Source organism: Lepidochelys kempii, chromosome 8 (assembly GCF_965140265.1).
Source record: "Lepidochelys kempii isolate rLepKem1 chromosome 8, rLepKem1.hap2, whole genome shotgun sequence".
NCBI lineage: Eukaryota > Metazoa > Chordata > Testudines > Cheloniidae > Lepidochelys > Lepidochelys kempii.
In genome coordinates this window covers 18,195,730-18,218,468 of record NC_133263.1, presented here as the reverse complement: position 1 = coordinate 18,218,468, position 22,739 = coordinate 18,195,730, and the positions used below count along the sequence as shown (strand labels likewise).

At 41.3% G+C, this 22,739-nt stretch overlaps 1 protein-coding gene across 2 annotated transcripts in view; it reads right to left on the bottom strand.

The window, feature by feature from the left end:
* RBM27 (RNA binding motif protein 27) overlaps nucleotides 1–22,739 on the bottom strand; it is a 39,448-nt gene that overhangs the window by 5,960 nt on the left and 10,749 nt on the right. The window contains exons 7-19 of one of the 2 annotated variants that reach the window (XM_073355730.1): nucleotides 21,965–22,213; nucleotides 18,869–19,003; nucleotides 16,261–16,410; nucleotides 14,381–14,528; nucleotides 13,893–14,043; nucleotides 12,270–12,545; nucleotides 11,993–12,133; nucleotides 10,697–10,819; nucleotides 8,742–8,816; nucleotides 8,456–8,620; nucleotides 7,246–7,350; nucleotides 6,943–7,134; nucleotides 380–466 (exon numbers count right to left, since the gene is read on the bottom strand). In XM_073355730.1, coding sequence (XP_073211831.1) covers nucleotides 380–466; nucleotides 6,943–7,134; nucleotides 7,246–7,350; nucleotides 8,456–8,620; nucleotides 8,742–8,816; nucleotides 10,697–10,819; nucleotides 11,993–12,133; nucleotides 12,270–12,545; nucleotides 13,893–14,043; nucleotides 14,381–14,528; nucleotides 16,261–16,410; nucleotides 18,869–19,003; nucleotides 21,965–22,213 — 1,997 coding nt within the window. The remainder of the gene's footprint in view (nucleotides 1–379; nucleotides 467–6,942; nucleotides 7,135–7,245; nucleotides 7,351–8,455; nucleotides 8,621–8,741; nucleotides 8,817–10,696; nucleotides 10,820–11,992; nucleotides 12,134–12,269; nucleotides 12,546–13,892; nucleotides 14,044–14,380; nucleotides 14,529–16,260; nucleotides 16,411–18,868; nucleotides 19,004–21,964; nucleotides 22,214–22,739) is intronic. The other variant, XM_073355731.1, reaches the window with a different exon arrangement.

Genomic DNA, 22,739 nt, shown 5'->3' with positions numbered 1-22,739 from the left:
AGGTGAACGAGCCTCTGATAGTGTGGCTGATGTTATTAGGTCCTGTGATGGTGTCCCCTGAATAGATATGTTTCATATTCTCTGTGTATATATAAAGTCTGCTGCAGTTTCCACGATATGCATCTGATGAAGTGAGCTGTAGCTCACGAAGGCTTATGCTCTAATAAATTGGTTAGTCTCTAAGGTGCCACAAGTACTCCTTTTCTTTTTGTCTATACTGAGTTCACCTACCATTTAACTAATGGCAACATATATCCTCACTGTCCATTCCAGACCAGTATGGAACAAAGCACCCCAAAGAAAGTTCAACTAGTACATTGTATGAAAGAGTAAGATTCTTACCCTAAAACCACAGGAAGAGTTCTCTTACTAAACTTACATTTTCAGCTTCTGAGCGGGACTTAAAAGTTAGAACGACACTTAAAGGAGAATCCTCTTCTTGGAGGTCTTCAATATCTCCAAATTTCTGTGAAACAGATGTACAACAAGAAAAAGCATCATTAAACAGGTGTGCTAGTTGGACAAACCATCATATCGTAACCTGGGCCTATTCAAAGCTGAAATTTAAATATGGCTTTTTTGGTGGAAGGAAGAGATAGCCTGAGGCTAGAAAGGTGTCACAGCTTGTACCATTCCAGCAGTGGTGTATAGCCTCAAGCCTGTCTCCCAAGAAACAGATTTAAATTACTTGCAATTAAAATTCACTGCTCAACTAGTAACACACACACTCTCCCCACAAAAAAGGGCCTTAACTTACCAGCGTGTTAAGAATTCTCATCTCCCACCGCCCGTTAATCCTCTCCTCCACACACATACACACCCTTCCTCATCACATAACTTCTCTAGTCCCATGAAGTAGTTCCTTTTGGAGCTCATTAATTTGCAAAAGGGAAGCTGTTCAGCAAGAGAACCACAGCACTCTGCCAGAAAACAGAAGCTTGATCAATCCACTATCACTAGATCAATCAGATGTTTGCATTTTACAACTAACCAACTCCCTTTAATCTGAGTATTAGGGTGGCAATAACACTGGACCACAATACTGGAGAACCAGATTGGCTTTAGTGTTCCATCTCGCTGAAATGAAAGCAATTTACAAACTTTCATACTGTATTTGTCTTCAATACAAAAAGGATTTGTCAGGGAAAGCATTTCTTGAATCTTAGTCTGAGTACGAGAATGAAAATTATTTTTGTCTTCTACCTTCATTTTATGTAAAAAACTAGTAAGCTTCTTGGAAGCAATTTATTAACTTAGGTAATAGAAATGATGGTATGCCAGATCTCTTACTGCAGATTTAACAGCTGATGCTGCTGAACTAGCAGGGAATATTTTCACAAGAATGTAAGTCACTCAGAAAACTGGAAGAATTCCAAGAGGATGGGCACTATAGTGCAGTACTTCATGTTCAGCTAAAAAAACACTAGAGCAGGTCGAAAAAATTTCCAACAAAACGTTTTTCATCGGAATTGACCAATCCATTGAAATCTACAGTGTTTGGCAGATATAATCCTTATATCTTATTTCAGGAGTCCAAGAGAACCCTCTCTGGTCACATGGCAGGCAGGCGAGTTGGCAGGACTGCCTCAGAGTCCTGAACCCTAGGGTTTGCAGCTCTGGTTTAACCCACCATATGGGGCACAGCCAGGATTCCATTCCCTTCTACAGAGAACTTTGAAATTTTTGGTTTTAGTTCCAGTGTGGAATGAAAACCAATTTCTGAACTATGAAAATTCTCTGTGAAATGAACTCTCTTTCTCTACTCAACTCTAATAAACGGTTCTTAATATTACCCAGGTTTGCCATATGACCGCTTTCTCTTTGCAAAAGTTTAGGTATTCTTTGCATTAACTTGGTAAGATTCAATGTCTCGTTTCACAAACACGGCATTTGTTTCGATTGCTCCGATTATAATTTATGGATTACCTAAAAAGTTAATAGGCGTCTCAACTAAGAATTGCCAGAAGATGTTTAGGAAAATTTATCAAAAACTTGATATTAATTTTAGTTGTGTCCCATACTGACACTGGATGCTGGGTTGTGAACTGTTACAAAAGGGACCTGAAAACTGCAATATGAACTTCCTAAAAAGTTAAATTTGTGAAATTCCTGCTTTGCTTGGAAAAAAAGACAGTTACCTCTTCCATAACTGGTGTTCTTTGAGATGTGTTGCTTACGTCCATTCCATATTAGGTGAGCATGCTCACCACATGCACCGGTACTGGAAGCTTTCCCCTCAGCAGTATCCATAGGGGACCGGCTCTGGCACCCTCTATCGCGGAGCCTGTATGGCGTGGTATAAGGGGTGCCGCCGGTTCCCCCCACCCTGAGTTCCTTCTTACCCAAAACTCCGACAGTGGGGAAGGAGGGTGGGTCATGAACGGATATGAACACCACATCTAGAAGAACACCAGTTACAGAAAAGGTAACTGTCTTTTCTCCCTTGAGTGATTGCTCAGGTCCATTCCACATTAGGTGACTCCCAAGCAGTACCATTGGAGGCGGGTAGGAGTTCACGGACATGTAGATAGCAACACAGCTCTGCCGAACCCAGCATGGCCTCTGGCCTGCTGAATGATGGCACAATGCGCTGTGAGCATGTGAACAGAGGACCACACTGCGATGTTACAGATGTCCTGGAGAGGGATGTGCAGCAGGAAGGCCGCCAAGGACACTTGAGCTGTAGTCGAGTGGGGTCTGACAATTGGTGGTGGTGAGACCCCGCCCGGTCATAACAGGTCCTTATGCAAGAGTTAGTTGGAAATCCTCTGTGAGGACACCAGAAGGCCCTTCATCCTATCCACTGTAGTGATAAAGAGCTGAGTTGATTTATGGAAAGGCTTGGTGCGTTCTAGGTAAAAAGCTGTTGTAGGAGCAGCATGTATGCTCTGTATGATTATGCTATGTATAACCTGTATGCTCAAAAGGTCTGTTACACTTTCCCCCTCCACTTCCCCCCCCCATTTTGTCTCCTCTCCCTCTTTGAATACCTGTGAAGTGGCTTTCCCCCTCCACCTCCCTCCTGGAATACTTGTGGGATGAATGGGTTGGTTGAACAGCTGGAAGATCAGAAGAACTCCCAGGTAGACAAGGTGTCTGGGATTCTAATTAGGCAGCGCTCACACACCCTATGCATGGACACTTCCCGAGGTGAAGTGTGACCAACCAGACCTGGCCTAAGTCATCTGTAGTTGCAGGCCATGAGGAGCAGGTCCTTAAAAGGGGAAGGGGCCATGTGCTCAGGAGTGCACTCACAAGCGTGTATCTCCCGTGAAGGCCCTTTGCCCAGACTGCCTGGCCAGTGGTTGACCACGTTGCATTCTATCGTGCCTCGGGAAGACTTACCTTCATCGCACCATCCATTGCTGCGCTGTGGGACACTTACCTTGAAGAATCCTGACATCTCCAGTGCTTTGCCTGTCCTGCGAGTGTGAGTGTGACACCCCCCCCGCCTTCTTTTCAGCTTAGCTATCAGTATAATAAACGCGCGGCTTTCTGCCAAACTTTCTGGGTCATTAGTCCTCCCTATGCTTACTAGCTGGCTCAATTTTGGGTAACAAAAGCCAAGGCCCTTCAGATGTCCAGCATGTGAAGACACCGCTCTTTGCTGGTGTTGTGCAGTTTGGGACAGAACACTGGGAGGAAGATGTCCTGGTTCATATGGAAGGTAGATACCACCTTCGGCATGAAGGCTGAGTGGGGCCACAGCTGAACCTTGTCTTTGTAGAAGACAGTGTACAGCATTCTGAGGTCAGGGCTTTAATCTCAGAGACTAGTCTCGCAGATGTCACCGCCACCAGGAAAGCGACCTTACATGACAGGTGGGAAAGGGATCAGGAGCCCAGCGGCTCAAAGAGCGGGCCCGTGAGCCTAGAGAGGACCAAGTTAAGATCCCACTGCAGAACAGGGGTCCCTACCCATGGGAAGTCTCGAGACCTCTCAAGAATCTGACTGTCATGTCATAAGAAAACACCATCTGGCCCTGGATCGGCAGGTGAAAAGCAGAGATGGCCGCGAGATGCACTCTAATGGAAAAAAGTGTGCCAGGCCCTGGTTCCTCAAATGAAGCAGGTAGTCCAAGACAGAGACTGTATGGAAGAACATGAGGGAGAGATGCCTTGCTCGGATGCCCAGTGGGAAAACGTCCACTTGGCCAGGTAAATCAGTCTGGTTGAGGGCTTCCTACTCCCCAGGAGAACCTGTTGGACCTCCTCCAAACAGAGTTCAGCTACGCAGCATCCATGCCGAGGGGTTGCTGGGAGGATCTTCCCAAATATGGTGATCCCTATCTTGGAGACCAATGACAGCAGGCTGGTGACTTCGGTCCCTTGATCAGTCCCAGGATCTGTACCAAGCTCTTAGTGATGTGAGGGATTGGTCTTGGTGCTCCTGTGGGGGGGCGAGGGGGAAGCCTCAGTGAGTCTGTGCCAGGCTACCAACGAAATATGCCTCGAATCCCGCTGTCAGTGCCCAAGGTCCAGGGACTAAAGAGGGCTCCACTGAGCCTGCCTCTTTAGCTCTGAGGTACGACGGCTTCGGGTGGGCAAGCAGTGGCGGGATGTCCCATGTGATGGGGAACGGTGCTGCTGAGGTCCCAAGGTGGGTTTACCCTGAGACTGGGGTACCGCTGGAGCTGGTGTGGACAGCATTAGAAGCGTCAGGATCTCCTGATCTGCCTGTAGGGCTTTGGGCATCGATGGCACCTGAAGCTGACGGAGGCCTGTACTGCTATCCAGACTCACAGGCAAGGTATGGGATGGGCTGCACCACTCGACTTGAACTGGGGCCTGACTTCCTGAAGGGGGCGCTGAGTTGCCCAGCGCAGGTCTTGGCTTGCCCCGAGGCCTTTCCTTTCTCTTTCACTGTCTTCTTCTGCTTCTTGGCCGGAGCTCTGGAGGGGGTTTGGTGCCGGCTCATGGACGGTGCTGGCAGGCACTGTGCACCGACACCGCAGTGCTCGGTGCCGCCTCGGACCATTATTCCCATGCCACACTGAGTGCCGACTCCCCCAGGAGTGTTTGCAGGCAGTTGTCCTGCTTCTTTTTTGACCTGGGTTTGAAGAACTTACGAAGACGACACTTGTCGCTTATGTGCCCTTTGGCCAAGCACCTTAGGCAGCTACTATGTGGATCGCTGATTGGCGAAGGCCATTTGCAACTATTGCAGGGCTTAAAGTCTAGGGACCGGGGCATGCCCCATCCCAAGGCTGAGTCCTGTTTGGGACTAATGAAAACTACTACTAAGGGTAACTAATTCAACTATATACAACTATATTACAGGTTTTATAATGTAAAAGAATGGAGAACAAAACACTGCCAGCCGAAGCAGCAGACATTCCAGCACCATCCCTGGTGGCAAGAAGGAACTGAGGGTTGGGGAAGCCAGTGGCGCCCCTTATACCGTGCCATATGGGCGCCACTCCAGAGGATGCCAGAGCCGGACCCCTATAGATCCTGCTGCGGGAAAAACTTCCGGCACTGGTGCATGTGGCGAGCACACACCCCTAATATGGAATGGACATGAGCAAGAACTTGAAGCAGCAGTGCTTTACTTTTTAAGCTACACAGAGAGAAAGGGTCGGCTAGGAAATGCCTTTGGTGGGTAGATAAATACACATACATGTTTCCCACAGACTGTAAAAGGCTGTTAAGTATTTTTCATACTTCTAAAGTCCACATTTCAAAAGACTTTAAAGCAATGTAGACAGTAACATACATAACATGACAGAACAAGGGAAAAAGATTCATTTTGCCACATGGTTTTCTGTTTTGTTTTTGGTCTACATACACACTTATGCTCCTGAAACATGAAAGCAATACCCCTGGTAATATACTATTTTGAAGTAAACTGTGTGCTGAAGGTATGAAAGCACACACGTGTGAAGTGTAATATGCATTTGTTTTAATGCATGCATTTCACTATACCAAAGACGTTAACTTTAGTTCAGGAATCTTAATTGTCAGAATTGTACTGACTGCTACATCCACATTACACAATGGGCAGATAGGGGAGCAGTGGCCTGCTCCCATATGCACATACCCACACTCCACAGACTAGCTAGCTAGGGATCTATTTACCACAATATGTGAATTTCAAGTGTTTGAGTTGAGACAATATGGGGGGTTGGACAAATCTATGCACCTGGACATCCATAGAGACTGCAGTGCAGATATACCACATATGGCAAGTATTATATTTGGGCTTGCAAGGATTACATTTTTAAAATCAGTAAATGTCAATTTCACCATACACACAACCCGACGAAAAAAATATTTTCCTCAAAAAAATTTTACAGATCGACAATTAAGAAAAATGCTGCTTGAGAACTTTTTAAGAGTAAAAATCTAGTGATGTATACTTCTGAATTAGGCTTGTTCCAAATGGACTAGCAAATGAATAAAAGTAGGTATGATTTGTTGATTTAAGGACATTCACTTTGTATATTTTGACATGGGATGTTGACAATTTCAAAAATTTAAAAGCTTTATAAACCATTAAAACAGAATGTCAACCTTTAGTGTCATTAACTGTCTGCCCCTCCATAATTTCCTGCAACTGTGAAAATTAAAAATTGATAAAAAGCAAACAAAAAACCCCAACTTAAAAGTAGATATCCACTGAAATTATAAAAAATAAAAATTTAATTTTGCCAAGCCTAGTTACATTTAGTAATCCAAATCCCAGTTTTGGAAAGCAAAATTATATACTTAACTTGTTCTATGATTTTGGGATAGTGATACGACTTATCTGTATTATGGAAATATGAATAAAGACACTCACATCTTCAAGATGCAAGGGGTGGGGGGGGAGGCTTGTGCATGAAGTTACTTTGAGTTCCTCCATTGGAAGACACTAAAGAAACACCAAGTCTTTAATCTGCAGTACGGAATCATGACTACATTTTTTTTTCCAGTTTAAGTTAACTATCCAGAGCTGACTTACAGAGAAGTGTTGTAATAATTCATCTTTCTCCTCTTCTACGAAGCCACCGACGGTTAGAGCTTTGGGGCGGTGATCTACCACCATATGATTCAATGTGCCCCTTCCTCTCCCACCACGACCTCGTCCTCTTCCTCTGCCCGGAGCAGATATCACCTTTCCTCGACCTACAGGCAAGATACCTAAACGGGCAGCCTGTTAAAAAGAAAGGCACATAGTGGGCAAAGCTATCTTCAGCTTTCAGGGGAGTTGAAAGCTTCATGTAACAGACATGAAGCACTGGGGCAGCACTCCTTACAAACTCACTTCAACCTGTAGTTGACTGAGCTTTTTCCTCAACTCTGTTGTATCTTCTCCAGAAGACAATCTTTTATGAAAGTCCAGTTCTGCATCTAAAAGCTCTTTTTGTGCCTTTAAAAAAAAAAATAAAAAAAAGGGGGTATTAGTACTTATCCTCTTAACACCTTATTCCATTTTGTTTAGCCACAAACTTTAGAAGAATCCCTCAGTATCCATATTCCTCTCTAAGCCCAGTGTTCATGCCCAGTAGAAGAAAATGTTCAACCCTGAAGAGAAGACATTGGCATTGTATGTATTTCAACACAGGAATTCAAAACTGGTAAAGTTCCTTTGGAAAAGCAAACTATGATTTCAGTGATCTCTTCTCAGTTGATCATTGAACTATATGGATCAAGAGTAACTTTCAAAAAGCTATTTTCTATTGGAGTTGATGCATTTGCCCATGCTTATACTTATCAGTAGGTATTTTGTTATAAAGATCACAGTGAAGCAATTTTTGATGTTTTCACAGGTATGAAAGGATTTTATTTTATACTAAACACTGCAGGAGGACAATTTTACTCCTTGTGGGAGTGCCAGTTAGTAGTCATTTATATTCCCCACTAATCTATCTTGGCATTTAAATGCTAGTAGAACTTGCTTTGTCCTTGCACCTAAGGCTTTTGCTTATACCTTTCCAATATGGAAAGTTCAAACAATTCTTAGCAATTAAAAACAGTATCCCTAATGCTTTTAAAATATCTGTATTACTGTAAACATTGTGTTACAAGTTACTGAATTAGAAAAGTAATCAATACCTAACTGTCTCATTCATGCAGTACAAACCAGCATGTACTGGGTAACGTGACATAGTTCACATTCAGGACCCAAAGAACAGGACTGGCAAGAAAAACTAATGATTAAATTAGTCAGTTTGATTTCTTCTCAGAACTAGTGTGATACATTTTACTTCAGAAAGCTGACATTCAAGCAATGTCTGTAATCAACTTAAGGTCTGAGATATGCTCAGATTACTATAACAACTAGGTATACCAGTTCCCTGTGTACCAGTGTCCTAAAGTGTATTAGCTTTCCGCTTTATTCTATCCCCATGCTTCATTGTCCACTCTGAAAGATGAGGTGAGAAAGTAAACCTGAAGACAGCTATTACCCACTTGCTAAAAATCATAGTAATGATTTATTTCAAAAGTATGTATGTATGCACGTACGCACACACCTCTGTCTTGGACTTCAGTTTTGACGGTGTGGAGGCTACAGATGAAGTTTTCAATTCATCCTTTAATTGAGAGATTTTTCCTGTTAGTTCTTTCAAGGTCTTCATTATTTCTGCCCTCTCCTCTGGTTTCGTGGCCTTATTTTTCTCCAGCTTAGATATCAACATCTATGTATGTTAAAAAAAGGACAACTGAGCAAGAAGATACAATTTAGACAGCAACCAAATGGAATAAATTTAGTGCCCACTGGAATCAGAACGCAACAGCTAGAATACATTCCAGACTTACCTTTTGGCATTCTATTTGTTTTTCTAACATCTCCTGCTTCTTTTTTCTCATATCTTGTTGAAGCTTCATTGCCTCCTAAGTGAGAAGGACATATTTTCAGTTATTGGGCATATACAAGTTTCTATGATTAGGAAGAACCAGATTAAACCAGAACTAGAACCACTTTTTCTTGGCTGAGATCTAGAGTAACATCCATTTAGTACTAGATTTGTCCTGCAGTGACACACAATGCTACACTGGATGGGGGATGGATTCAGTAAGTCTTTCATTGATAAGTTTCTGATTATCCCATATATAGCCAAGAAAGGTCAATAGCAGCAGCTTTTCTAACACTCCTCCTGCCAACTGCTCAGCTGTTATACTTTTTCTTTAAGCTCTAATGAAGATTAAAAGTGTGTGTGCTGCACAAACATAAAGAGCCTCTGATCCTCATTTACTGTATCACAGTAACACCTAAATGCCCCAAGCTAATGCTGCAACATGCACACAAAAAAAAGGGATAGCACAGACCACTTAAATGAAAACAGGTGTCTCTCCCAATTCCCCTTCATCTTTTTACAAACAACTTTCTCGGTCAAGTAGGGTAATTTAAGTGCCTGAGAACTTTAGAGATAGAGGAAACAATCTCTGATACAGAACACATCAGCCTTACAACAAGAGCATTTCCAGTAAAGACAAAAGAGATAATACACTTAACACCATATGCTCTCTTTACTGCAAGGGGGAACAACTACTGAAAGCCATTTGGCCCACCTAGAAGAGGAAAGTGGCCAAAAGGGCTGCTCCTGACCCTGCTTAGCCACACTGCCTCTCCGCAAGATATCCAGACAGCCCACAGGCTGTACTTAAAAAAAAGAAAAAGTGGGATCACTGTAAGAGTCAGCTTGCCCCAGAACTGCTCACTGCTCTATAGGAAAAGTTGGAGTTAAAGCTAAGTGATGGGGTGTCAGGCTTGGAGGCCCCCTGCTGGAGGCCTCACAGTCCTACCACAACCTATCCAAAAAAAAAAAAAAGAATAGTAGAGGAGAGTCCTCCAAGCTACCTAGAGAGGCTGCAAGGATCAGCCAACCAGGGCCCAGCAGACTCCTATAAAAGGAGCTACAGAGCCAGAGTGAGTTCAGTCTGCTGGCAGGGTCTGGGGGAGCCAGGAAAGTGCTCCTGGCTGGCTGCAGGAGGTGCAAGGGCCAAAGTGAGCAGTTACTGGCAGGGACTCGGGGAACAGGAAAAGTGCTCCTGGCTGGCTGCTCGGACATGAGTAAGATAAGGGCCAGAGGAAAACACAGTAGTTAAAGTGACATGGCACGTGGCTGCTACTTAGAGGGTCCTTGGGTTGGGACCTGGAGTAGTGGGCGAGCCTGGGTCACCCCCAAACAGCCACTGGGCAAGTGGTTAAGCCCTAAGCTGAAAGAAGCCCAGGGAAGGGCTGCATCTAGAACAATGTTACCATCACCAGAAGGGGGGCTAAACTGAGACTGATTCTGCTGGAGAGCTGGAGTCAGTGAACCGAGTTCAAGAAAAGTGGCTGAGTTGGAGAGCTGGGGTCACTGCGGACTCAAGGGAAGGCAAAAGTCACCAGGGAGGAAGCCCCAGTGGCACTGCTCCACTCCAGAGCAGGAATCTTTGCCCCAGTTGAGGGTACCATGATGGGCCCTGTTGGATGGGCTAAGGACTGAGCCAGAGAAGGTTGAGGGCTTTGAGATAGGCTCTGTAAAACTGTACACCCCAGAAGGTGTGCGCGCGCGGGTTTTCGCGTACACACTGTGCGTGACTTGGCCAGAGAGCTGAGTCACTGGAGACCCGCCTGACAAGCACAGTGCCTGACAGTGGGCACTGTGAGTAGAGAACATGAGAAAAAACTGCAGGCACACTGCAGGGGGCACGCGGACATAAGAGGTCATTTCTTTACAAGGATCTTGACTTTTAGAATATCCATCAAACAAAGTATATACAAGTACCTGTTTCTTTTTAAGGGCCTCTTGAACATCATGGGATTTAGATCCTGTGCCAGATTTCACAGAGGTCTTTAAGTTTGGGGAATTATACACCATTTTTGTATGGCTTGTAGAAGTAGAAAATGTCTGAAATAATAGAACACTAAAATGAACGAGGTTATTATGCCGGAACATAGTTATAAGCACGTGAACAAGCTTTAAGAGTAATGCACCCAGTTTACAACCAAGATAACATGCTTTCTTTTTAGACATTCGGTATTTAGGTGACGCATGACAATTTAATATACAGAGACAAGGTGGGTGAGGTAATATCTTTTATTGGACAAGCTCAAAAACTTGTCTCTTACCAACACAAGTTGGTCCAATAAAAGATACTACTTCACCCACCTTGCCTCTAATATCCTGGGAGCAACAAACTACAACTACACTGCAAACTTAATATACACGCATGCATACAGGAATCAACAGCATAATTCTTCCCAGAAGAGTAACACCTGAATGCTTGTCAAAGGCAAAAGACAAAAAAAAACCTCTCCCTTCCCTCATCCAAAGTTCTTATTTGGAGAATAATACAGGGAAAGATAAGAGCCAGAGAAGCCATAACAAGGTGATGCTGCCAGTTACACAAACCACAGCAGGATCAAATTTTTCTCTGCTAACCACTATGGAGACTAAGTGTATTACTTCTGCATTATATACAGGTTAGCATTCCCATGCCAACAATATTATGCCTTCTGCTCAGAATTTTAGAAACATGATTCCCATTAAAAGAACAATAGTTGTTCAGCCTAAACCTTGCACGATTCTTCCTCTCCCACTACAAGCATATCCTTTTGTTACCAGGGCTGTTTTGCACCACAGCATCAGTGCAACTCAATCCGCATTACCCTGAACTGTATGAAGATTGCTATAGAACCATATAAAAAAGTACCTACCCATGCAGATCAGTGCACATGAAATTTACAGGAATAAGAAGTGAAATCTTGTCACTAGAGATCTGACTGACTATACTGAGGGATCAGATTTGTTAGCTAAGCAATATCTTTTGACTATTTATTTTTCTAATCATACCTATATTTTAAACCAAGATTCAAGAATTATTTTCCACAGACATTACTCCAATTTTGCAGATAGGATATTGGAGCTACAGAGATTAAATGACTGGCTGGAGGTCACACAGAACGTTAATGGAACAACCACAAATAGAACCCACAAGTCCTATTTAGTCATCCTCTCATCTAACCAATAGTGAAAGTATTAAATTTTGAGATTCACAGGCATAATCTTTGTCAAACATACCTGAGAATCCTCTGCAGTAGCGCTGGACTGATTTAACAAATGTGCTGCATCTGTCTGGTTTCCACCTGCTGCTCCAAGGCGACGTTTAACTGAAACCTTATTAAGGACATAGGCACCCGATGCCAGTGGTTTAGTTATCACCTGCGTACGAGTACATATAAAAAGGAAAGATTATATAGTTGCATTTTTAAAGCACTATCCACTTTGAAGCATCACTGATCTTCAATGCTCTGACCAGTCTGACAAAGCAGCCACATTTTGCATGAAGGCAGTATACCTTTGACACATTGCTATGTACCGTTGCAGCTGGAGGTTGGGCAGTCAGCGTTTGTTGTTGAAGATGAAGCTGGTGATGCAGAGATTGTGGTGGTTGCTGCTGGTGATGGTGCAGGTGTTGCTGCAGCAGTGGTGGTTGCTGCTCATTTTCCCTATGCCACAGCACCCTTATAAATCGATTGTTTAAAACTGCCTCTGTGCTGGAAATGGCCTTTCTGGCCTCATCGTTAGTTAAATATTGAATTAGGGCAGCTTCAGGATCATTCTTGAAAGCAACCTAAAACAGAAGTTCAGCATATATAAACAATTGTCACTGATCCATATTTCACAGGAAACAGCACCTGAAACGTCACAAACATTTGTCAAATACAGTTTTACACCAGAAAGGAGGGAGTTGTATTTTTCAAGTATCGATTACACAAAGATGACACTGATCAAGTCAAAGTCAAATGTCCTCTCACGTACTTTACGCAGCAAAGACGATAGTGTATTTTACTACATACATAAAACCTACCATTGTGCTATCTGCTATCATCACTATTAAATATTCACTATGAAGTGAAACAGGAACAACCATTGCTGCTCCTATCACAGCTGCACTCTGCAACCCCAGTTCTTCCTTTTAAGCTCCTGTGGAAGGGCAGAGTTTGAATCCATACAAGACTAAATATCCACTGTATTAGGCATTTGGGTTACAGAAGCAAGGAGAATTCTGCCCAAAAGGCCAAACAAAGTCACTACAATGCAAGCCACAAAGGTTTACTCCATTTTTAGGAGAAATGCCTCCTAATTCCATGTGATACATTTGAGGGAAAAAAATGTTTTATTCAATGACAATATCAAAGACCAATTTTATTTTTCAGTATGAAAAAGATAATTACATTTTTTAAATACACTATTTTTTGGAGGAAGGTAGATTACTACCAATAGAGCAAGTCATTCTTAATAGAGATAGCTAGATATTTTTGGACTAAAAGTGTCTTTTCTCATATCAAACTCAAAACGTAGGTAGATTTTCATAGGTCCTACTTTTTATTCAGTTTTCCTATCAAAGGCCTAAAGGAAGCCAGGCTACTCTCCCAGCCAAACAGTGGGAAACAGCTGAATAAGATTTTAGCCATACAACTATAAATATTTTGTTTATATAGTGTTCTTCATTCCAGATAATCCCAAGCACCATCACCTGAATTGCAGTCACTTCTGTGGTGGAAAATGGCAGTAAATTGATATGCAGAGACTTTTGGTGAAAGATGCATGGATAAAGCCCTGACCTTATAAGAAATACTATGGGATCTTCAATTCCCATACAAAAAACAGGAAGGATTTTTGTTTACCAGGTCTCTTCCAAAAATCAAGTGTAGGGTGCTCAGTGAATGTTGGGCTTTCAGACCCGATGCTTAACCCCCTTGCTTCACCCCCAGCTTTGGGAGTTTAAAATGCGTCTGTGCAACTAGAAGGTACTGTAATATTTTTAACAGAGTCGAGACAGTAATGCAGAGTGGACCAGGCACAAGAGGCTTCTGATTTAGTCCTTTACCTATCCTGATTTCCCAAATGATACAGTATGTTTTTTTTGACAAACTTATTGGAGAGACACATCAGAAAAAAATAATCTTGATTTTACCTGAATGTTAACAATAGTTCCAAATTTGCTGAAGTGTTCATTGAGTTGTGTAATATTATTCAACTCAGGTGGGATTTTTCGAACTTCCAGCTTGGTGTTAGTATACTGATTCTTTTTCAGAAATCCTGGTTTATTCTGGTTATTGGCTTGCCTAGAAAAAGCAAGAGTGAGATAACATTTATGGGAAACATATTGCATACTAACTACTTAATAGCCTACTGTTCATTACTTAGGTTTATCTTTCTATAAGAAGGGTAGATGACAACCTCAAGATTTAATGAGACTGTAGTATATGTAGCATTTAACATCTGTATTCTCAAATGGCAGGAGCCTGTTCACTCGGCCCCCGAGTCTTTTGAGAGCCTCTGGCTCAGACAATTATATTCAGAACACTGAAAGAAATCCATTTTACATTACTGATTAGTCAGCTGCATTTAGATAATCTCATCGTCCCTTATGGCTTTATACTCTGACTTGTTAGTTCTTACTTTCCCATCCAGGGTTTCTTTACAGATGGCCCTTCCATGCTACTTGGAGGTCTTTTCCTGTTGTCTGGCTCAAGCACCACTCTGGTTACATTGCTGCTGTTATTTGCAATGGAAATGGGAGTTTCAGTCTGGATGATAATGTTGGCCGCTGGAGGAAAAAGCAGCATATTATTTAAAGTGCTCTAACAGAGACATCCCCAAAATTAGAATTTAAAGTTTAAAAAGCAGGTTTTTGTTTAAAGAAAAGCACAGGGTATACATACTACAGATGGGTATGTTCAGCTGTTAATACTAAAAATCAAAGGTTTTGACAAGCTGCTCAATCTTGTTTATGGAATTACTTCAGGGAATGGAAGTAAGTAGCTTAACAATAAGATAAGTAGTGGAGGGTAAGAATCTCTCTTAAAAATGACTTTGGACAAGCACCATATTAAAATTAGAGAAAAACCCTCAAATTAAACTTCACACTTTAACTTCCGAAGTAAGCATCAACCTATTTAACTCACTTAAAGTATGGTGCTTCAGTCTATATTTGTGGATATCTGTTCAGACCACAATTCACATTGTTTAGCATGACTTGATTTCTTGGGCTGAAGATCAAGACAGAGGTAAGAGGCTGCAGAAGTGCTGGGGAACTGCAGATCAGAACTGGATGCAATTAAGAGAACTAGGGAAGTTAGGAATATTTGCTTACTGCTTGCTTGCATCCTGCTTAGATGCGGCTATTGCCATTAGTCTCTCTCTTCCCACATGCCAAATATTCATTCCCCTGAAAAGAAGCTTGTGGAACTGTACATCATTTTATATGGTTTGTACAAGTACCGGAGACTTCGGTAACACCTAGTTACGCTGGTGAGAATGAAGGGCACAGGATGCACAGATTTTTTCATTTTAAATATATAAAAACAACTTCCAAAGTAAGTAGCCTTGGAAAATTTGAATAGAAGGGATTGAAACAAATTTGCCTGTAATGTTCTGGATTTTCCCCATTACTGAAATGCATTCTCAGAGAGCAGTCTCTTAGAGCTTGTGACGTGTTTATGGCATCACAATCCTATGCTATGGAAATGGCATATCAGATTCCACAACAATACTTTACTACTAGATTCCCTGCCCTACCCTCCTCCACCTCCGGGAGCTTCTTTAATGCTGTTCTGGGCCTCAGTTTTTTTGTTTTTGTTTTTTAAAAAAAGCCTTACATGTGTTATGTGCAAGCTGAAGTTTTTTACCCATGAGAATTAACCCTTCATTTAGACTACTCCATCTCAACTGAATAAATGCAATAGTTCCACATGCAAAGACATAAGATTTCCATGTATGATAGTCTGTTTAAATTAAGATACCTTGTTTAAAATAAGCCAGATCCTCCTGTGGCTAAGACCTGCCACAGCAGCTCCTTTGCCACCACCCTCACTTCAGCTGACACAGGGAGTATATGGAGAGAAGATGGTGTGGACGGACATTCTTGTGCCCCGTTGCCAGAATGAACCTTTGTTACATTAAAGCAGCGTTCAGGCTGCTTATGTTATAATGGGTACGAGTTCAGGATTAGGTAGCTTAAAGCTTTTTGCACTAAGAGCTTGTGTGCATTTGAAAATTAGAGGGAAAGTGATTTGTATTATGCACTAGTCTGCACGCTAGCAAATCAGTTTTAAGTAATAAGTCGGGTTTTTTAAAAAACTTTTAGATGATCAAGTTAGCATTCAAAATTATCTTCTACTTTAATAAGAACTTTGACATTTAAAGTGTGTGAAAGTTATGCCCGAACATTAGTTCAAAGGCTCTATTAGTTTCAGCCTGGAACAAAGAAAAACCAAGTGATGACAGACTCAACTCTGCTCGTAAGAACAGTTAGAGCAGTGTCAAGATACTTTTCTTACCTCTTGGATTTGTATCCATCTCCCCAGATGTTAGGCCAATCAGATTTGGACGCTGTGTCTGTGTTCTAGTAAAGAACTGTCGGTATTGAGATCTACCAGCACTGGTAATACTAGGTGCTTCTGGGTTATAACCATCTGGCTCATACGTATCTATCAAGAGACAGAAAAAAAAATAGGAGGGATTTCTAAATAATACCAAAATTCCAGGTTAGTTGCCTTGAGGAAGATGGATTTGAATGTAACACGTCTGATGTACTACACTGAGCACATAGCCCTTGTCTCAAGGAAAAGAGACTGCAAAATAGCATTCAGCTATATCACCCTGAAGGTCATCTCCCTACCCACCATGACCTGCAAAACCATGCTGAGGTCCAAGAATTAGAGCCTGGTTTGGATGGGGAGAAGAAATGGGAATAAAATAGGGCATAGAAAATACACAGAGCCTGCAATCTAAAACAATTGAGTAATATTACTGAACTCTGTAGTAAACCCGTGTTCTAGTTTGTCACTGTTGCTAGTTTGAGGTGTGTTAATACTTCAACCTTTTTCATGCTGCTCCTCAATTCAGAAATGAAAGAAGATTTAAGCCATGTGGGTTATTTTTAATAAATAAGCCAGGCAGTAGGGTTTGCAGTGTTGCAAGATAATAACATAATTATCTTGCAACACTGGCTACAACTGTGCCATGAGAACACCTGTTCTCACTTTCAGGGGACATTGTAAACCAGAAGCAGGCAGCATTATTTCCTGCAAATATAAACAAACTTGTTTGTCTGAGCAATAGTCTGAACAAGAAGTAGGACTGAGTGGGCTTGCAGACTCTAAAATTGTAGTTTAATTTTCGAATGCAGGTTTGTTTTTTTTACATAATTCTACATTTGTAAGTTCAACTTTCATGATAAAGAGATTGCACTACAGTACTTATATTAGGTGAACTGAAAAATACGTCTTGTTTTTTTACAGTGCAAATACTTGTAATCAAAAATAAATATAAAGTGAGCACTGTACACTTTGTGTTGTTATTGAAATCAATATATTTGAAAATGTAGAAAACATCCAAAAATATTTAAATAAATGGTATTCTATTATTGTTTAGCAGGGCGATTTATCTTAGGGCTGATCGCAATTAAGACCCGAGAACACAAGAGAAGCTAGGTTTGAGAAACAGAGCAAGTGTGGGTCCTTTCAAATGCCACATCATGGATGTCTCATTCTGTCAAAAGTGTAAGGAAAAAATCCCACACAAAACCAGGAGTTGGAGGGTTTCCAGAAATTTTACCAAGTAAATACTGCATGGCCTGGAAACGGAATGACTGACTGGAGAGATTCATCTGACACCAAGTATCAAAAATCCACCAAACCAGCCTTCCACATTGTCAAGAGGCCATTGAAGTTTCCCCAATACATACTGTAAGTTTTAAAATGTATTCTTTCAGAAAAAGCAAGAGTGACAAATGCTTGATCTTGGATATTTTTTAAAAGCGGTTTAGATCTGGATTCTGCTGAGGACTTCTGTTAAGCATATGTAAATTGCCCTCTAGTTGCTCCTTTGTTGTATCCCATCTGATTTCAAGGGCACAGTCAGCGAGTGTTCCGATGGCAACAGTGAGAATTTAAGAGAATTTATGTAGTGTCAAAGCATCAGTAACATCTGAAGAATTAAGACTGATTAATCAATCATGAAGAAAAACCCTGCAATTGAATCATGTGGGGACAACATGGACTGGAAGTATTTGGAGATAAATGAACAAGGATTTCAGCAAGGTAACTGAGTAAGCTAAAGCAACACTGCCCTTCAGAACAAGGAAAACAGAAATGCCAATCGACTCTTCATTACAGGCAACAAGTAGTGTAGCACTAAAGATATTGTTGGATTTAAGTTAACCATTTAAGGTTATCCAGTGACCAGACAGATGAAAGCAGTAACTGAATATATTATGTTTTATATAAAACTCTTTATTTTCCATATTAAAGAGGGACATATTCATCTTTTGGATAATTACAATGAAGTCACAATATAAACGAAGTCTTATCTTTCTAGCTTGCTTTTCTGGTTCCAACATACTTGGAGGTGCAGTCTATTTTGGTAGCTGCATATATTTATTTTAATAGAAAATTAAAAGATGTTACCATAATCAAGAATAGAAGCCTTAAAACTGGCCAAAAATAAAAATAAGGCTGAGAGAATGACAGAGGGAAAAACACCCCCCGTTATTTAGAGGTTTAAGTGTGACACTAGGTTACAAGTTGCAGTGTAAATACTGAGGGTTTATGCCAATAGTTTCACATTACTAGCTGAGGGATCATCATTCAAATGGAATTTCATCCAGGCATCGTCTCCTTAAAGCAGTGTGACCGTGGCATAGGATCTCTGCATCCTCAGGGAATGTGGAGGATCCTGGGGTGAACTAGATTTATTAGTCTGGTCTAAAACTCTTTCCCTTGGTTAGTGCTCAGTGTGCTGGGGGGGAGAGCCACCAGACTGAATGTTTTTAGATTTTTATGCACTGCAAGAAAGTAAAAGTAATCACCATTTATATTATACAGCATTAACAGAAGACGTTTTAACTTTACTTTATCCCAGGCAGATTAAGAGACATTTGCTTACGTTCCGATACTGTATACAGTAGGTTCTGGGGTAAAGGAGGAGGTAGTCTTGCTCCCACTTGTGCAAGATTGGGCACTGAACTTGTCCGAGGCTGGTCACGGTTATTCATCAAACCTGACTGTGTTAAAGGTGGTCCTATAATGACAACATTAAATAGATCAGTGACTTCACAGCCCTACTGACACTGAACAAGTTTGGACTGAACTGTTTGTACATTTATATTCAACCTTTACTATAACCAAGTTTCTTGAGATTGCTATATTTTCTAGTCTGAGAGCAATAAAAACTTTCTGTATATGAAACGCCATTTGGGTCATTTACTCAATGATATTTTATCAGAAAGAATAAAGCTTTAAACTAAAAGGCACTCTCTCTTCCCCTGGAGACAATAACTGTTATTGTTAGGGCTTACATTTGCTAGAACAGATCCTCCCTCACTTCCACCAGGGGAATAAAATCTCATTGAGAGCAAGATCACAATAGCGCTGTTTAGCCAGCATCAGCCTCCTGGGTGGTGATGGGGAGGGGAGGGGCCGCAAAGCAGTGACCCTCCCCTGGAGCCACAAACACCACAGGAGCAGACAGCTGGTGTGAGTTCACCATCTTGCTCATGGCAGTGGGGCTCAGACTTCCAGCTTCACCCCTGGGGTGGTGGGTGGCAGGTTCCAGCCACGCGGCAGTGGGCTCTGGCCATGGGCTCTGGCCCCCAGCACCTCATGCACCACCCCCAGTCCTCGCTGGAGCCTCCAGCCACCCACCCATATACTACATCACCTCCAGCCCCTGCTGACTCCCTACCCACCTCCCCACCCAAGGCTTAATTTGTCTTCCGGCTTGCCAGCACTGAGTAAGTCTGCTGTGAAAAGTGGTATTTGTATGTTTGTTAATATCACTTTTCATGGCCTCCCAGCTAGCTTAACAACACAAAACAAAACAAAAAGACAAGTGCATGCAAAGCACCTTATTTGTGTTTCTATTCTGTTTAGATCCAGTAAAGGATAGAGACAACCATATGGTATTTTTATTATTGAGCTTGCAAAAAAAAACCCTTGCATAAATAAATTACTATGATTTGGACATGTATATGTGTATACATATTTCTTAACTTTAGGGAAAACTATTTTAGGAAAAACTGTCAGTGGCCACCAGCAAGAGTTGGCGGCCACACTCTGAGGCCACCAAAAATTTTGTTGTGAGAACCTCGGGTTTAGACTACAGGTCTAAAAGAAGAACTGCAAGGATAAGAATTAACCCTTTTGTGGACAGAAGCATTTGTGTGTTCAAGCTCAGAGTTATTTTATTATGTTCTTTTCTACTTAAGTCCAGTACAAAAACTGAGAACAGCTTTGATTTTTTTTATTCATATTTTAAGGGACCACAGAAAGTGGCTGAATCATGCAATGCATCCAATTAAAAAGGTTTCAACCATGATCAGACCGCACTAGTGTCTGGTTTCTATTGAGCAAAAAAAAAAAAAAAAAAAAGTGGTAAGCAGCTCCAAGTAGTTTTTCTGCTGATCAGATGTACTCGTCGTAGGTGGTTAGAGGGGGGGGGGAGTATGTTTTTCCATATCCAGACAATTTTAATTTCATTTCCTTTTATATTTGTATTAAAAATATAAGTTAAATGTATCCCCACACAGTTCTTGAATCCTGAAGTCTTTTCAGAAGTCTTTGAGTTTTGCACACAAGTTGACCAATAGCACTATTGGGGGGGGTGGGGGGGGGAAAAGGCTAGCAAACTCAATCCTCAAAAAAAGATTGAGGTTTAATCATTCATACAATTTTCTGAATATCACTTTTCTGAAAAATTTACAGGAGGCCCAAATGCTGAATGCTTGGAGAGTTCTGATGGAGTATGACTATTCCTATTCCAACAGCAGCTGGCTGATTAGTCCACAGAATGTCACATGTACTGTGTTGATGTAATGAGTAAAATAGTGCTGGAACACAGCGTCTATGTTTCCAGTATTCTGCAAAATTCTTCTCACAGGCACAATCTATGCCCCAACGTTTCTCAAAAGCAGCAAAATACATTGACACAAAGTGGAGAAGTGGGTAGGGAAACTCAGCCACCACTGACAAGCCTAAAAACCATAATCAACCAGAAGTGTTCGATGTGCTAGAATGCATCCTCTTTATTTTGGACATTCTACAGCTAAGAGATGAAATTTTGAAAAATATTATTAAGATATGTTTTATTACCAAGTCTAGTAGGACAACTACAGAACTTGAAACCTCTGCCTGTAAGCTAGTTCAGTTTTGATGACCGCATACATTTGCCTTAAAATAGTTATTTGAATATTATATGATTGGTAAGGAGTTTCAAACTAAATGTGAGAATCTTTTGACTAGACTAACCTAAAGAGGTCATCTAACTGTCAGCAATAATCAGCCCCATGTATATGAACAGCTGCATCTATTCCTTTGTATTAAACATGCTTTGAGTTGTGAGTATCTACTAATCAAAGGGATATATTATACTGAGTCTATAGGAGAGTGAATTTGTGTGGGGGGGTGGAGGGTGAGAAAACCTGGATTTGTGCTGGAAATCACTTTAGATAAGCTATTACCAGCAGGACAGTGGGGTGGGAATAGGTATTGTTTCATATTCTCTGTGTATATATAAAGCCTGCTGCAGTTTCCACGATATGCATCTGAGGAAGTGAGCTGTAGCTCACGAAAGCTTATGCTCTAATAAATTGGTTAGTCTCTAAGGTGCCACAAGTACTCCTTTTCTTTTTGCGAATACAGACTAACACAGCTGTTACTCTGAAATGAGTCTATAGTGTGACTTATTGGAGACTGAAGTGCTAAGAACATGAATCTAAATGCTCAATCCTACACTGATGAATGGGGAATGGTTAGATTCCCCACCGTGTCTCTGGTTTCTATATTAGTCATTTATAGTGCTGTGAACACTACATTTTTAAAACTGCCTTCCAAGTTTCATTTTAGTAATGTTTTGTACAGTACACAGATAGCTAAGAAGCTAGAACAATCTATTACTTTGGGTAAATATAAGTATTTCTTTTAACAGGAGCCAAGTAATTCATATTAGGACTACAAAATAACCTACTGCAATATTTTAACTTACTTGATACAGGAAGCACAACAGGAGGTGGTGGCCGAGGATGTATTTGTGGGCCTGGCATTCTCATATTGTGAGCTGGGCCTGGCATGGGAGGCATTAGCATTCCAGGAGGAGGGGGAGGAGGAGGAGGGGGGAGTCCTGGGGGTGGTGGTGGAAAAGGAATCATGCTTGGCAATGAAACTTCATCTACTACTAAAGGGTCATTTCCATGATCAAATTGGCAAAGGTCGCCAAGTACACAAAATCCTCGCTCTGCAAAGACAGACAGACAATTTCATTACTATTTGTCAAGAACTTCAAAAGTGATGACTATAAGATTTAATCAACTATCACTATTTCTGTGATTTCTCACTAAAGAACAAATAGATGCATTTAAGAAGTCCAGCATTTTCTGATCTAACATTTTACACAATTAAATAAAATTTCAAACTAGAATTCAAGTTGGAATATTAGTTTAGCGTCAAAGAATCTGAACTGTTTCCACAACAGTGTACAAACTTCAACAGCAACATGGGGGATGGGTAGGTAGGGAAGACAGAGAGAAAAATCACCCGGTTTATGTCAAACCCTATAATCTTACTTCACCCAGTAGCAGTCCTCAGTATTTGCTAAGGCACAGCTGTAGAATTATCAACTAAATACATTCCTGCCAGTGCCAAGAATTGTCAGATTTCAAGTAAATCACTTCCAGCAAGATTAAATCTTATTCAAGCAAATTGCAGGCTCATTAAAAATAATGTATCCTTACATTAAAAATAATCTACCTACCACTTAATCT